At 38.7% G+C, this 13,870-nt stretch overlaps 1 protein-coding gene across 3 annotated transcripts in view; it reads right to left on the bottom strand.

Moving 5' to 3' along the window:
* Window positions 1-13,870, bottom strand: part of PDS5B (PDS5 cohesin associated factor B) — a 188,921-nt gene that overhangs the window by 26,667 nt on the left and 148,384 nt on the right. For all 3 annotated transcript variants that reach the window (XM_066381007.1, XM_066381006.1, XM_066381005.1), the window contains exons 22-25: window positions 13,769-13,837; window positions 12,002-12,138; window positions 7,204-7,327; window positions 530-734 (exon numbers count right to left, since the gene is read on the bottom strand). In XM_066381007.1, the coding sequence (XP_066237104.1) occupies window positions 530-734; window positions 7,204-7,327; window positions 12,002-12,138; window positions 13,769-13,837 (535 nt within the window). The remainder of the gene's footprint in view (window positions 1-529; window positions 735-7,203; window positions 7,328-12,001; window positions 12,139-13,768; window positions 13,838-13,870) is intronic.

Raw genomic sequence — 13,870 nt, 5'->3', positions numbered from 1 at the left:
TGTAACTTGGATACATGGATATATTTTAATAGTGTGAAATGTATCAGAAGTCAGAGGCACAAAATCTAACCTTTCAGTTTAGAGTTAAAGACGGGGTAAAGTGAGCAGATTAAAATGCACAGACAGCCACATTAATGTCAGCTACAGATGACAATAATCAGCACAGACCAAAGACCAGTACATTTTTAAACTAAAAGAGAGCACTCAGACAATCTATACAAATGTACACATTTTACTGTTCTATTAAAAGTACCTCCACCCAATGTACTGCTTATTTCCTTAGCCATTTCATCAGTTACAGAGAGAGAGAGAGAGAGAGAGAGAGAGAGAGAGATGGGTTAATATTTAAATACTCATGTATTACTATTTTAAAAATAAATTTTTTAAAGATGAAGCTATTACTGAGAAATAGTAATACTTATTTAATGAGAGGCGATTGGAATATAATGATAACAGTAACATCATTCTGTGTTCTATAAAATGAAGCGGCCATCTGAAAAGGTAGATTTTCATTTTTGTGCGTGCTTACCACTAACAGCTGCGTGCTGCTTCAGATACTCGCGCCTCACGTTTATGTTCTTTACCAGACACTGCCTGGCGTGAGCTCTTCTCTCCTTAACAGGGTCCTTTGCACAAAGGGCACAGATTGCCATATATTCCAGTGGAAGCCGTAATCGGGAAAGGCCTTTGTGAAGTTTTTGAGCAAATACTTGTCTTACTTGATAGCATTCATCCTGTGAAGACAATTATTCTACATGTTACCCACGTGGCGGCAAAGAGCAACTTCAGACACAAACTGCAATATCAAGTTCATCCACAACCACAGCTTCCACTCACAAGACTGCAGTGTTGTTAAAAGTTAATTTCAAGGCTGAAGCATTTACCTAGACCCTAATAACTATCAGTTACAAGAGTCAGAAAATACTGAATATAGTTTTAAAACAGACAGAACTCATGAATATCAACCCACTCTAACTTAAATAAGGTAGGACAAAAAATAAAGTTTAAATACTGTCTCATGTAGCGTTTTGATTTAGCAAGATAAAACTCTAATTTACATATTTTGGTTCTGTCATTTAAAAAACTACCTGAATTGCCTGACCAGGTGGTGACACAGTGGATAGAGCTTCAGATTGGGATGCGGAGGACCCAGGTTTGAAACCCCGAGGTCACCAGCTTGAGCGCAGGCTCATCTGGTTTGAGCAAAGCTCACCAGCTTGGACCTAAGGTCGCTGGCTCGAGCAAGGGGTTACTTGGTCTGCTGAAGGCCCACGGTCAAGGCACATATAAGAAAGCAATCAATGAACTAAGGTGTCTCAACGAAAAGCTAATGACTGATGCTTCTCATCTCTCTCCGTTCCTGTCTGTCTGTCCCTATCTATCCCTCTCTCTATGTCTCTGTAAAAAAAATAAAAATAAAATAAAAAATATATAAAAAAACTACTTGAATTAATATGCAGAACTCTGAAGGCAAGAGTTAATTAATCAACTTCAGAAATGCCTAACAACTTCCTGTTCTGCATCCCTGCCTTCCTTACACCTGGCCCTCTCCTAAAGTGCCTGCCTCCACTCTCCCAGCTCCCTCCTGCCCAGCTCAGAAGGCGCCTCTACCCTCCAGAATCACTGTAATCTTTATCCTGTATCCACCAGTGCTCCCCCAGCGCCCTGTATAGGTCTCCAGCACAGCAGTAGGTAGACAGTACTAAAAAGACTGTTTATATGTGTCTACCCACCACTGCTCGTTCCCTGAAGACAAGAACTATAGTATGTCTTGATTCATCTTCGTGCTGCTAACCCTAGCACAGTATCCGGTACACACACTGTCAAAACTTATTCTAAACTAGGAAAGCTTGACATGACTTTTGAGTCATATGTGAGACATACAGAGACCTTCATAATTATACTTTACCCTCCACCAACTAACACAGGGTGTGCAGTGTCTCATATTTTTGCAACTTTATGTATATTGTTTCTTTTATTTTAGAATGTTCATAATGTTCTTTTTTAAAACCAAGGTATAGTCGTCCCTCACCAAATTGCGGTTCACTTTTTGTGGTCTCACTGTACCGATTTTTAAATTGTATGAATCTAATTTTGTATAGATTTTTCGCTATATCGTGGGATTTTGCGGTATACAGTTATTTTTATGTTTATTATTTTAATTATGTTTGCGGTAAAATAAGCAATATAAGTGTTGTAAAGATTAACAGAGTGGGAAAGATTTATAAGAGTGTGGGGAGGGTTTATATAAAGCCTTAAATATATATATAATATACATATATATATAATTATATATAAATAATAAAATAAATATAAGGTCGTTTCTTTGTGGATTTTCGCCTATTGCGGGGAGTTCTGGAACCTAACTAATCCCCGTGATAGACGAGGGATCACTGTAATAATATCTTGCCCTTATCTTTAAATCCTTACTTTGTGCATCTTCCTTCACTTAAACTTGAGTTTCTAATGCCAAATACCTACCTTTAAAAAAGTACTCTAGTTTTCACAGAAACATTGCCTATTATCTATTCTCAATCTCAATAAAACAAAGTTAAAGTTAACTTCACTCCTCCAGTATCATTCTCATGAGGGAGAGGAGTCTTCATTACCAATTATATATGATGAAAATATGGAATGACAATCTGTATAAACCAACACATCAAAATATATTCATAAGTGAACAGACCACTCATTAAAAAATTAATCTTCAAACCCTCCCCTACTTAGGTTTCCTAGCAAAACCATGTTTTTGTTCTTCTCTCTCTAACTATTCAGGATCCAACAACACAAAGCATGGCAAAAATAGTAGGATTCCAGAAGTCATTAAAGTAATCTTAGAGCTGTCAAATCATGTGCAAGGAAACTGACATAGTTAACCAAGGAAAGAGGAGACATGGACAAGAATGATGCACAAAGGTACATCAAGCAAGAGAGAATTGTCTGAACAGATTTAAAAGCTGTGTTCCTGAAATTTGACAAGGTCCTCAAATGTTTGTTTTTTCTGCAAAGTAATTATCCTTTTGGGTATGTTATAAAAGTTACATTTAAAGGATAGAGTATCATAATTTTTATTCAGAAAAAAACACAAAAAAAGCAAGCCCTTGATATGATCATAACCAATAATTGGTTGAATACTAAAAAAAAAAAGATATCTAATACCACAAAATATATTTCCTGAATATAAAGTTGGAGAGAGAACTTTATTCACTACTGATAATGAATAAAAGTCTTAACCCTAAGTAGTCTGTATCTTAAGTAAATTTACTTTTTGTGGCCTTTTCTAGTACAAATTATCACCAGAACTACTTCTAGTATCTTGTAAACAGTTCAATTACTGTATTGTCAACACTTACTTATATTTTCTGTTTTCCTAAGTATTTTTTCCTCGCGAGCTATAACCATGACACTCATTTTTATATTTACATAATCTAATACAATGCATAGCACACAGCACAACATGGAGATTTTTCATGAATTGCAATCAAATATTAAATTAGCTTAGTAATTGTTAAAAATGTTAAGATTCATATTATTGAATTTCTCTTCCTCAAGATTTACTTTCCATTTCAACACTTAACAAGGGTCTCCAAAATAAAATACTACCTTTAAAAAATTCAAAATAAGTTAAGAGATAAACCACAGGTACATAAATAGCTAACGCACAGGCATGCACATATCAAGAGGACTGCAGACAAAACTGGGTAGCGAATCAAAAGGACACTACGCTGTAAGAAACAGAGTTTTATGCAGAAAGACTGTGCTTGAGTCTTGCTTTGCAAAAAGGGCTCAAATGTGAGTGTGTAAAAATAGAGGGTGAAAAACAGAAAGCAAATCACAAGCACGTTAACGAAAAAAAATGTTTGACTTCACTGAAATGAGGGTAGGTACAGGGTAATGTGTGAACAGCAACTTTTCAAATATATGCGATTTTTTTCTTTTTTATGAATAAGGTTCTAGATATTTTTGAGTGGGAAATAACATGATCAGAACTGTGACAGGAACTGAACCAATAACAGAGAAAGTCTCACAATAATTTAGGTGAGAGCTAATGATGGTTACAGCAATAAGAATGGTTAAGAAGTATGAATAAAAAAGATATAAAATAGATATCAGAATTATCTGTACCTTTGCTAAGAGGTCTAAGGACAAGCAAATAATCTAATAAAAATCATGCTTGTAGGTCTCAGAAATGCCATTCAGATTTATTTAAGGCTTACTGAGGCTCTACATGTCAGAAAAGAATAGATTTGGCAAAGTATGAATTCAGTCTTACATTCACAGAACATAAAGTTTTGAAAATTCTGTTTAGCAGTGGAAGTGGGCCCAAAGAGTTACATGTTTAATGTTGACAGTACAAGAATCACATACCGTACATAGAAAATGGGATGGCTGAAGAATATGGGGCAGGTGTGGGAGGGCAGGTGCAAGTTTACAGTTGCTCATATGGAAATAATACATTAATAAACAACAATACAAGAATAAACTGTGTTTCACACACAACTGTAAACCAACATTTGCCCCACCCTGTGCAAGTGGACAAGTTCATCATGGATAGAACCTCCTAAAACGCATACATTTCAAGGTAAAGAGAAGAGCTAGAAGATGTAGTCAGAGAAGTACAACAAAAATCAGGAGACAAAGACCAAATAGTATTTCAAGAATAAGCTGTGTCAGATGATGCAGAAAGCACATGTACAATATAGACTAATGGCACTGGATCTGGGGACTCTAATGTAACATTTCTGAAAAACAGTGCAGGCAAAGGAGTAGTGAGGAGGGAGAGGGTAAGAGGGTAAAAGACGAAAATATGGATTACTCTTTCTTGAGGTTCAAGATTTAAAAAGAGATAGGCATGTGGTTTAAAGGATTATGGAAAAGTTTAATTTAGAAGAAAGGAAGATAATTTCATATGTCTGTAAATTGTGAGAATATGCTAATAACTGAATTTAACCATTAACATATGTTCCAGCCAACAGAATTCCAAAGCAGTTTTATAACTTCGGCAATGTGAACTTCTACCTTAGGAATTTAGTTACGGAGATAGTACTATAATAACAAATTCTGGCCTAAAAAGGAGCCTCCAGAAGTTACTAAGTGTGAATGATTTTTACAAATAGTGGACATTTAACAAATGGTTTGCACATACTTATTACACTAAGTTTCAAACAAAGACCTTTCTACCTGTTTCCATATTTTCTTAGTTTTTAAAATTTTTTATACTTTAATATTGATAGCAACAATACCCTAAGAAATAGCAGACAAAGAACCTGATTAATTAATAAAATACAAGTACTTTCCATTTAAAAAAAGTTACATAGGTCATTTTCTCCTAGAAAACTTTACACTTTTTAAACAAATTTTACTTTCTTGCAAAACAAGATGATCTCCAACATTAAATGGAAACAAAACCAGAAAATTATGGACTCCCCAAAATCTCATTTCTCAAATAGTTTAGTCTAATATCTGAATAACACCAAAACTAAAACAAATTATACAAGATCTAAAATAACATTTAAAGACTGAAGTACCAGAAATTGACAAAATAATATTAATTAAAAAGCATATGACTGCCCTGGCCGGTTGGCTCAGCGGTAGAGCGTCAGCCTAGCGTGCGGAGGACCCGGGTTCGATTCCCGGCCAGGGCACACAGGAGAAGCGCCCATTTGCTTCTCCACCCCTCTGCCGCGCTTTCCTCTCTGTCTCTCTCTTCCCCTCCCGCAGCCAAGGCTCCATTGGAGCAAAGATGGCCCGGGCGCTGGGGATGGCTCTGTGGCCTCTGCCTCAGGCGCTGGAGTGGCTCTGGTCGCGACATGGCGACGCCCAGGATGGGCAGAGCATCGCCCCCTGGTGGGCAGAGCGTCGCCCCTGGTGGGCGTGCCGGGTGGATCCCGGTCGGGCGCATGCGGGAGTCTGTCTGACTGTCTCTCCCTGTTTCCAGCTTCAGAAAAATGAAAAAAAAAAAAAAAAAAAAAAAAAAAAAAAAAAAAAAAAGCATATGACTATGTGTAAGGGTTAAACATAAGCTGCAATGTAAAAATAAGCAGTAGAAAGAAAGGGGACATGGAAGAAAAACTACCATAATCCCTGAAGCAATTGTCAAATTCTTATAGTTAAGACAATCAGAAAATAAACAGCAAAACTAAGTGTAAAATAAACAAATTATAAAATATTCAGATTATAATATTATCTTTACTATTATGAAAGTCCTTTTTCATTTAATTTTTATAAACGATACTAAATATTTCTAAAGTAATATAGTTCAAATACTGTATGTTACTCTAATCTGAAATCCTTAAGCCAAACATACACCCATTAATATCACTTTTAATAATTTGAAATTTTAACTCAGTAATAAGGAATGCTCCTAGCCTAAAATTAATCTACACCATGTCCTTATAAAACTGTAAATTTCTATAGATTATTTTCCTTTTAAAAACCAAATACATTCAAGCCTCCTTATTCATACATTCTGCACTTGTAAATTTACCTAGTCACTAAAATATATTTGTAACCCCCAAATCAATACAGGCAACGCTTTCATGGTCGATCCTGGATGACGGCACTGACAGCAGAAAGCCCGCCACACTCAGCAGGGTGCACCAGGCCAGTGTGGTGTCTGCTTCTGCTCCCACGGCACAAACAAGTGGCTGTTGCTGGTCTATGTAGTGCCATATTTCTCACATTTCTGTACTTTGACTTTGCTGTTTAAATTAGCTCCCAAGCATAGTGCTGAAATGCTGTTGACTATTCTTAACAGCAAGAAGGAGGGAATGTACTTTTTGGAGAAAGTATGAGTGTTAATCTTCCTTCAGGCCTAAGTATAGTGCTGTTGGCCCTGAGATCAATGTTAATGAAACAACTAAATGATAAGGTGCCTTTAAACAGAAACACATGTAAAACAAGGTTATATATTGACTGACTGACAACAATGTTATGACATGAGGCTTGCATGAACCATTCCAGTATTTTCCTATGAGCAGTGGTTCAATATTTGTTAATTCAGTACTTGGACTGACTTTGTAAAACAAGAATCAACTGTACTATGTTAGCAACTCAAAAGTCAAATGATAAAGTTTAAGAATTCTGAAATGTTTCTCATGCATAAATTGTTCAAAAGGAGACATAAACATTTAAGATTTTTATCTCTATATCACAGTGGAGTTAAGTGACAATTCTGTAGTTCTATACAGCCATTTTCCTTACATTGATAGCTAATGCGCACAGCTGATACTGTTCTAATGTGATGATTTCATGGTAACAGGGTTCCTGTGCCAGCTTCACAATAGCACTCCCAGCAGCAAGTCTCAGACGTGACATATCTGGTTTGCTGAAAAAAAGAAGAAAGAATGTAAGTTAGATTTCTAACTATATGCACAAAAACGTTCCTGCTTTGTATATCTAATTTTACAAAAATCCCTCTAGGTAAAAAAAAAAGGGTAGAAAACAGTTTAGTGATACTGAACACCATATTATATTTATTTAACTTCGGAAGATAGTGTCCAATACTACAAAATCCTTCTCTTAAACGTAAGTCTCTGCTAAAATCATTTAATTCTCTCATCCTACAAAAACAGCTTGTAGCCAAGCCTAGAAAAAATAAAAACAATTTGTGTATGGGGTTGTTAGGTGCTAAGTGTTCCACTGTGGGTTATTTTAGGATCTGTTTACTTATAAACTAGGCATAAAAATGTCTTAATGTGCTAATTATAATTCATCAACTAAAACTAATATGTTAAGTACAAAATAAGGAGAATGAAAGCAGGTGTAGTGGACAAAACATTACTATTTTTATCTAGAATCCAACTTTTCAGACAGCACCAAGAAGCTCCTTTAAGTTTAAGAAAAGAAAACAGGCCTTGGCCAGTTGGCTTAGTGGTAGAGCATCGGCCCAGTGTGTAGAAGTTCTGGGTTCAATTCCTGGTCAGGGCACACAGGAGAAGCGCCCATCTGCTTCTCCACTCTTCCCCCTCTCCTTCCTCTCTATCTCTCTCTCTTCCCCTCCTGCAGCCAAGGCTCCACTGGAACAAAGTTGGCCCAGGCACTGAGGATGGCTCCATGGCCTCCACCTCAGGTGCTTGAATGGCTCTGGTTGCAAAGGAGCAACACCCCAGATGGGCAGAGCATCACCCTATAGTGGGCTGGCCAGGTAGATCCTGGTTGGGCACATGTGGGAGTCTGTCACTCTGCCTCCCTGCTTCTTAATTCAGAAACACACACACACACACACACACACACACACACACACACACACACACATTTGCTAAATGGGACACTTTTGAAAAAGTAGTAAATTCTTGAATGGCTAAGACATCTAAACAACCCTTCCTAATTTAGTGAAGTTATACTTACTAGATTAATTATAGGAATCTTGGACTAACATATGGATGGAAAGCTGTAACTTAAATCTTCCAAGAGCTGGTATTCTAAGACTATAAAAATACTGGCTGAATGCATGACAACATTAACACAGTCTGAGGCTCCTGGTTAAGATGGTGGCATAGGTAAGCATGGTACTTGCCTCCTCCCACAGCCATGTCAAAACTACAAGTTACAGAACAACCATTCTTCAAAACCACCTGGATCTGGCTAAACAGAAGTCCTATAACTAAGGATAAACAGAGGCACCCACACTGAGACTGGCAGGAGAGGTGGATGCAGAACAAACTGGTTCCACACCCATGTGTGGTGGTTGAAGACTGGGAGGAGTATCTCAGCTGTGCACATCCCTCCTTCAGAGTCCCAACTCCATACCAGGCTCCCCCAGCTCAGGGTTTCAGTGCCAGAAAAAGACGTTTCCATAACATTCGCCTGTGAAAACCAGCGGGGATTGTGGCTGAGTGCGAGGGAGAGCTGCTGGAGTCCCAGGTGTTCCTCTTAAAGGGCCCAAATACAGACTTACTCGGACTTACGAGCTCAGAGCCCCAGCAGTGGGGCAGCAGCTCAAAAGGTGCCAAGAGCATACAGAAAGGAACTACAGTAGACTGTCCAGCATAAAGGCAAGGGCTAGAGGGACAGCTTTCTCCCAGACAGAAGTGCTAGCAGAGCCCCCCCCCCCCCAGGTGGAGTCCTATCTCAGTCCCCATCAAGCTGGCTCACACTGCTCGCCCTGCTTATTCCCTTAGAACCCCTCTACCACACTTGCTGGCCTAGCCAGGCCATTCCCAGTGGCTTTCCCACAGAAACGGCCTGTCTTGGCTAATACTGCAGACTTTCCTAATTCTCTCAAACTTGCAGCATCTGGTCTTGGTGTGCCCCATACCTCTTGATAAGTGGCCCAGGGCTGGCACTAGCAGAAGATGGTCTTGGTTTGCACCATGGACTGTTCTGGACACCTCTAAGCCCAGCACAAGTAGCCACTGTCTGCAGATCACTTTGTAGCTCGTGGCCCAGGGCAGGGCACAGGCACTGGCTGATCTTGGCTTTCAGGCCCTAGGGCCAATAAACCACACGCGCAGTTTTGGACCACCCCAAAGACCCACCCCACCACCTACAGGAGCAACAGTCAAGGAGTGGACTCTGTGGGCATCGGAACCCCACTGAAGCAAGTCCTGCCCCATGGGGTCGGCCCCTGAACAGCAGCTCCTCAGCGGTGATCAGTGGTTGCGGCCAGTCCTCCCAGACAACATAACTTTGTAAATGTCTAATCACTGTGTTGTGCTCCTGAAACTAATATAATATTGTATGTCAACTGTAACTGAAAAATAAGTTACATGTCCCAGGGGAGCTTTTCAGTTCATCCACAGCAACAGTCTAAGAGCTCTTATGACGTAAGTCACTCAGCCACTGAAAAGGGAGTCTTTTTCTTGCTGGAGTTTATTTAATATAAATAAACAAAACTATAATTAAATACTTTACAATAAAGATTTTGAAAATCAGGTTTCTATACAAAGCCTATTTAAAATGCAGAACCAGTGGAATTCACATATATTTGCAGAAGTCAAGTACCCTTTGATTTTAAAGGAATACCAGTAATAAAAAACAGGTGAGTTGAGATCTAAATATGCACATGAATAATGTAATTAATAAGTTTGAGATAAAAATGTATTAATACTAGAATTTTTTTCCTCCAATTATGTATTAATAATTACATGCCTAAACAGTGAATTACTTATATGCTTGAACATTGGCATACATGAGTAGAGAGGTAAAGGCAACTAATTAAGACCAAAAGAAGGACATAAAAGAATTGTATACATGGAACGCTTGATCAACTTTTATTTTTATTTGGTTTGTTTGATAAAAATGTGCTATTTTTAATAGACTTGCAACCAGGGGAGAAACCAGCAGCAGCAGCTCGTCCTGGGCTGATCCCAGAACCTGTCTCCCAGGCCCCCTTTTTTCTGACTTCCCGGTGAGACGAGGCAGCCCTGCCTGGGCTCTCCTGTTGCTTCTTCTACTCTAGGCCCTTCCTTGTTTCACCGTCCCCAGCTGGGTAATAAATGTCCTCTCAAAACAAAAGTCTATGCAAAAAGTACAGTATGAATAAAACACAGGTGGCAGTCATCTTTTTATATCTTGTCAATAAGACTTTAAGCTAGATATATTAATAGGAGAAGAGTTATTCTCTTATGTTTATTACCAAAGAGTCTAAAATGTCATTTGTATTTTCACAGAAGATAAATTTCTAAATTTTACCTAACCCTGACACATAATAATCATTGCCATCATCTATACTTCTAATTAGTATGGGCTTGGCAGTGTTTTAAATACCTTAAATATAATAACCTACTTAATTATCATACCAGTTAAGTGAGATGCCATATAATCATTCTCTAACAGGGGTCTCCAAACTTTTTTACACAGGGGGCCAGTTCACTGTCCCTCAGACCATTGGAGGGCTGCCAAATACAGTGATCCTCTCACTGACCACCAATGAAAGAGGTGCCCCTTCCAGAAGTGCAGTGGGGGCTGGATAAATGGCCTCAGGGGGCCGCATTGCGGCCCGTGGGCCGTAGTTTGGGGACGCCTGCTCTAGAAGGAAATGAGGTACAGAGAGGTTAAAGTAACTTGCTAACGGTCACCTAGCTAATAAGTGATGGTACCAGGATTTGATCTGGGCTCCAGAGGGCTGTGTTTCCAATCACTATCCTGTATTACATCTTTTAAACAAACAAAAACAACCAAAAGATGTGTTTTACATAATTTACATCAAGTGCACTTTTAAAATGTATATATCTTATACTTTTGAAAGTATAAATGTGGCCCTGGCCGGTTGGCTCAGCGGCAGAGCGTCGGCCTAGCGTGCGGAGGACCCGGGTTCGATTCCCGGCCAGGGCACACAGGAGAAGCGCCCATTTGCTTCTCCACCCCTCCGCCGCGCTTTCCTCTCTGTCTCTCTCTTCCCCTTCCGCAGCCAAGGCTCCATTGGAGCAAAGATGGCCCGGGCGCTGGGGATGGCTCTGTGGCCTCTGCCTCAGGCGCTAGAGTGGCTCTGGTCGCGGCATGGCGACGCCCAGGATGGGCAGAGCATCGCCCCCTGGTGGGCAGAGCGTCGCCCCATGGTGGGCGTGCCGGGTGGATCCCGGTCGGGTGCATGCGGGAGTCTGTCTGACTGTCTCTCCCTGTTTCCAGCTTCAGAAAAATGAAAAAAAAAAAAAAAAAAAACACAACAACAAAAAAAAAAAGAAAGTATAAATGTGTATGTATTTATACTTTTGAAAGCAAATTCAGTAATTTGCCTTTTATCCACTGTTCTTTTTCCTTTAGACATGAATTAACAGGAATATAAAATATCACTTACTTATTGGTACACTAACATTTTCATATTTAGGTATTAAAAGAAGCAAATTGTATTGTTTAAAATAATTATAGTAATACCTTGCACTAGATATGTGTCCGCCATTATGAAATAACCACTGCACGAAGCCATATTACAATAAACATATGTACATACCTACAATGCAAACTAATTATTTTTGTAAAAAACAATCAGTCAACAATTATACCAGATGCTGAAATACTGTGCAATCCAAAAAACTCATAAATAGTAGTAACTTCATACCTAATTTTCCCCTGTTCTGTTAAGTCTCCATCACTATGTAATATTGTTGTTAGTAATCTCAAGGTAGAAGTTCCTGATTTACTGTGATTATTCTTCATTCCAAGTAGCCATCGAACCATCATTTTAATAGCTTGAATCTATTTAAAGACAAATTGACAAATAAAACACTAATTAGAATATCTTTATCAAGCTTTAAACATGAAAAGAGTTTTAAATGGGCGCCTTTAAAAAAAAAGAATTATTCTTTTCTGCATATATGTGAAGATAACTTTGAATATTTTATTAAACATGCTTCACCCCTCCACCAGGCAATTGACAAATGAATGATTTAACAAAAAACTGGTTCTTTTCATATTTAAAAAAATTTTCCCCAACACACACACTACCCTTTATAATCCTAAGTAAAATCATTACTAACTACCCTAAGGCAGAAAAGTTAAGTTTCAAATTATAAATTACATTCAATCTTTTGTGTCTGAGAGATGATACCATTCACCTATGTACTACATTTTATAATTATGATGCAACTAAAGAACCTAAATTGTTTAAAATGACCCCTTTTGAAGGGGTACATATTATCTTTTCTCCCCCCACTCATTAGCTTAGCTTTTAACAGCTCTAAGTCACAGGGGATAAGTGGGTCTGAAACAGTGGCATATGTCAGACCCCCTTAAGATCCCTTTCTTAGGCCATTTGGTAGGCATAAATGGCCTGTCTTCCAGTCCAGTGCTGCTCAACTATACAAAATTGGTGCTTGGGACCAACGCTAAGAAAACAGGTTTATACTGGAACTTAAAAGTATCACCCATCAGGCGTGCTCTCCCTCCCTAAAGCATACCCAAGCCTTTCCCTTTGCCTCTTCTTCCCCCACAGGCGTGCATCTCCTAAACTCTAAGGGTCCCCAAGAGACTTGTAACCAGCGAAGCAATGGACAACCTGTCTCCTAGGCCCCTTTCTTCTGACCTCCCAGTGAGCCAAAGCACCCCACCACTCCTGCTGCTTCTTCTATAGCAAACCCTTGTTTTACTGTCCTCAGCTTTCATAAACGTACTCTAAAAATATATACCAGGCAGCATTCAATGCTCAAGGAAGGGATGCTCTAAAGGTCTACAGAAATAGTATCAGAATCTGAAGCAGGAATAACATGAGGTAGTTAATAATATAAAATATAAACACCCCCTCCAAAAGGGTTTACAAGAAATTACAATTAGAAAAACAACAATATTTAATATATTTGTTCCTGGTCTTACACCTTGGGCAGTGGGCTGAGGTAGGTCTACAATTACAGACTGTTGATGGTTTTAGGAAATTTAATATGCTCTACACTGATGATGAGCTATTTTTTATGTATAAATCACTCACAGGCTGAATTTCTCAAAAAGATCAAAATAAAAAATTTTATCAACTCCTATGGGAAAGATAATTAATTGTCAAACCTGAAAAACCATCTCTCCTGAAACAGAGGAACGTATGTAAGAGAAGCAGCGCTGTCTCTGCCAGTTAAGGTTGGCATCTAAGCAGCAGCAGCCCGGAGGTCATTTACAAACCTTCTCTTTTCCAGTTAGCCTGCAGCTGACGACCCTCAAGGCCTCGGTTTTCTCATTATTGCCTCACTCTCCCACAATACATGGGTTAATGCTACACAATAAATGTAAAAACCTTAGTGAACTTGAACAGCAATCTTTATAACAAAAATGGAAAATTTACAGCTACATTAAGAATACATTAAATATCATTTGAATCAATAAATCTATACTCATTACTCACTTTGACCATTGTCTCGGGAGAAACTTCTTCATCTGGAACCCAAAGCTTAGTTGTCTTTTTTCCTGGAAGCTAAACAAAAATTAAGGAATTTAAAATGTAAAC

This window comes from Saccopteryx leptura, chromosome 4, assembly GCF_036850995.1.
Source record: "Saccopteryx leptura isolate mSacLep1 chromosome 4, mSacLep1_pri_phased_curated, whole genome shotgun sequence".
NCBI lineage: Eukaryota > Metazoa > Chordata > Mammalia > Chiroptera > Emballonuridae > Saccopteryx > Saccopteryx leptura.
The sequence above is the reverse complement of the archived record's forward strand: the minus strand, read 5'-3'. Positions and strand labels throughout refer to the sequence as shown.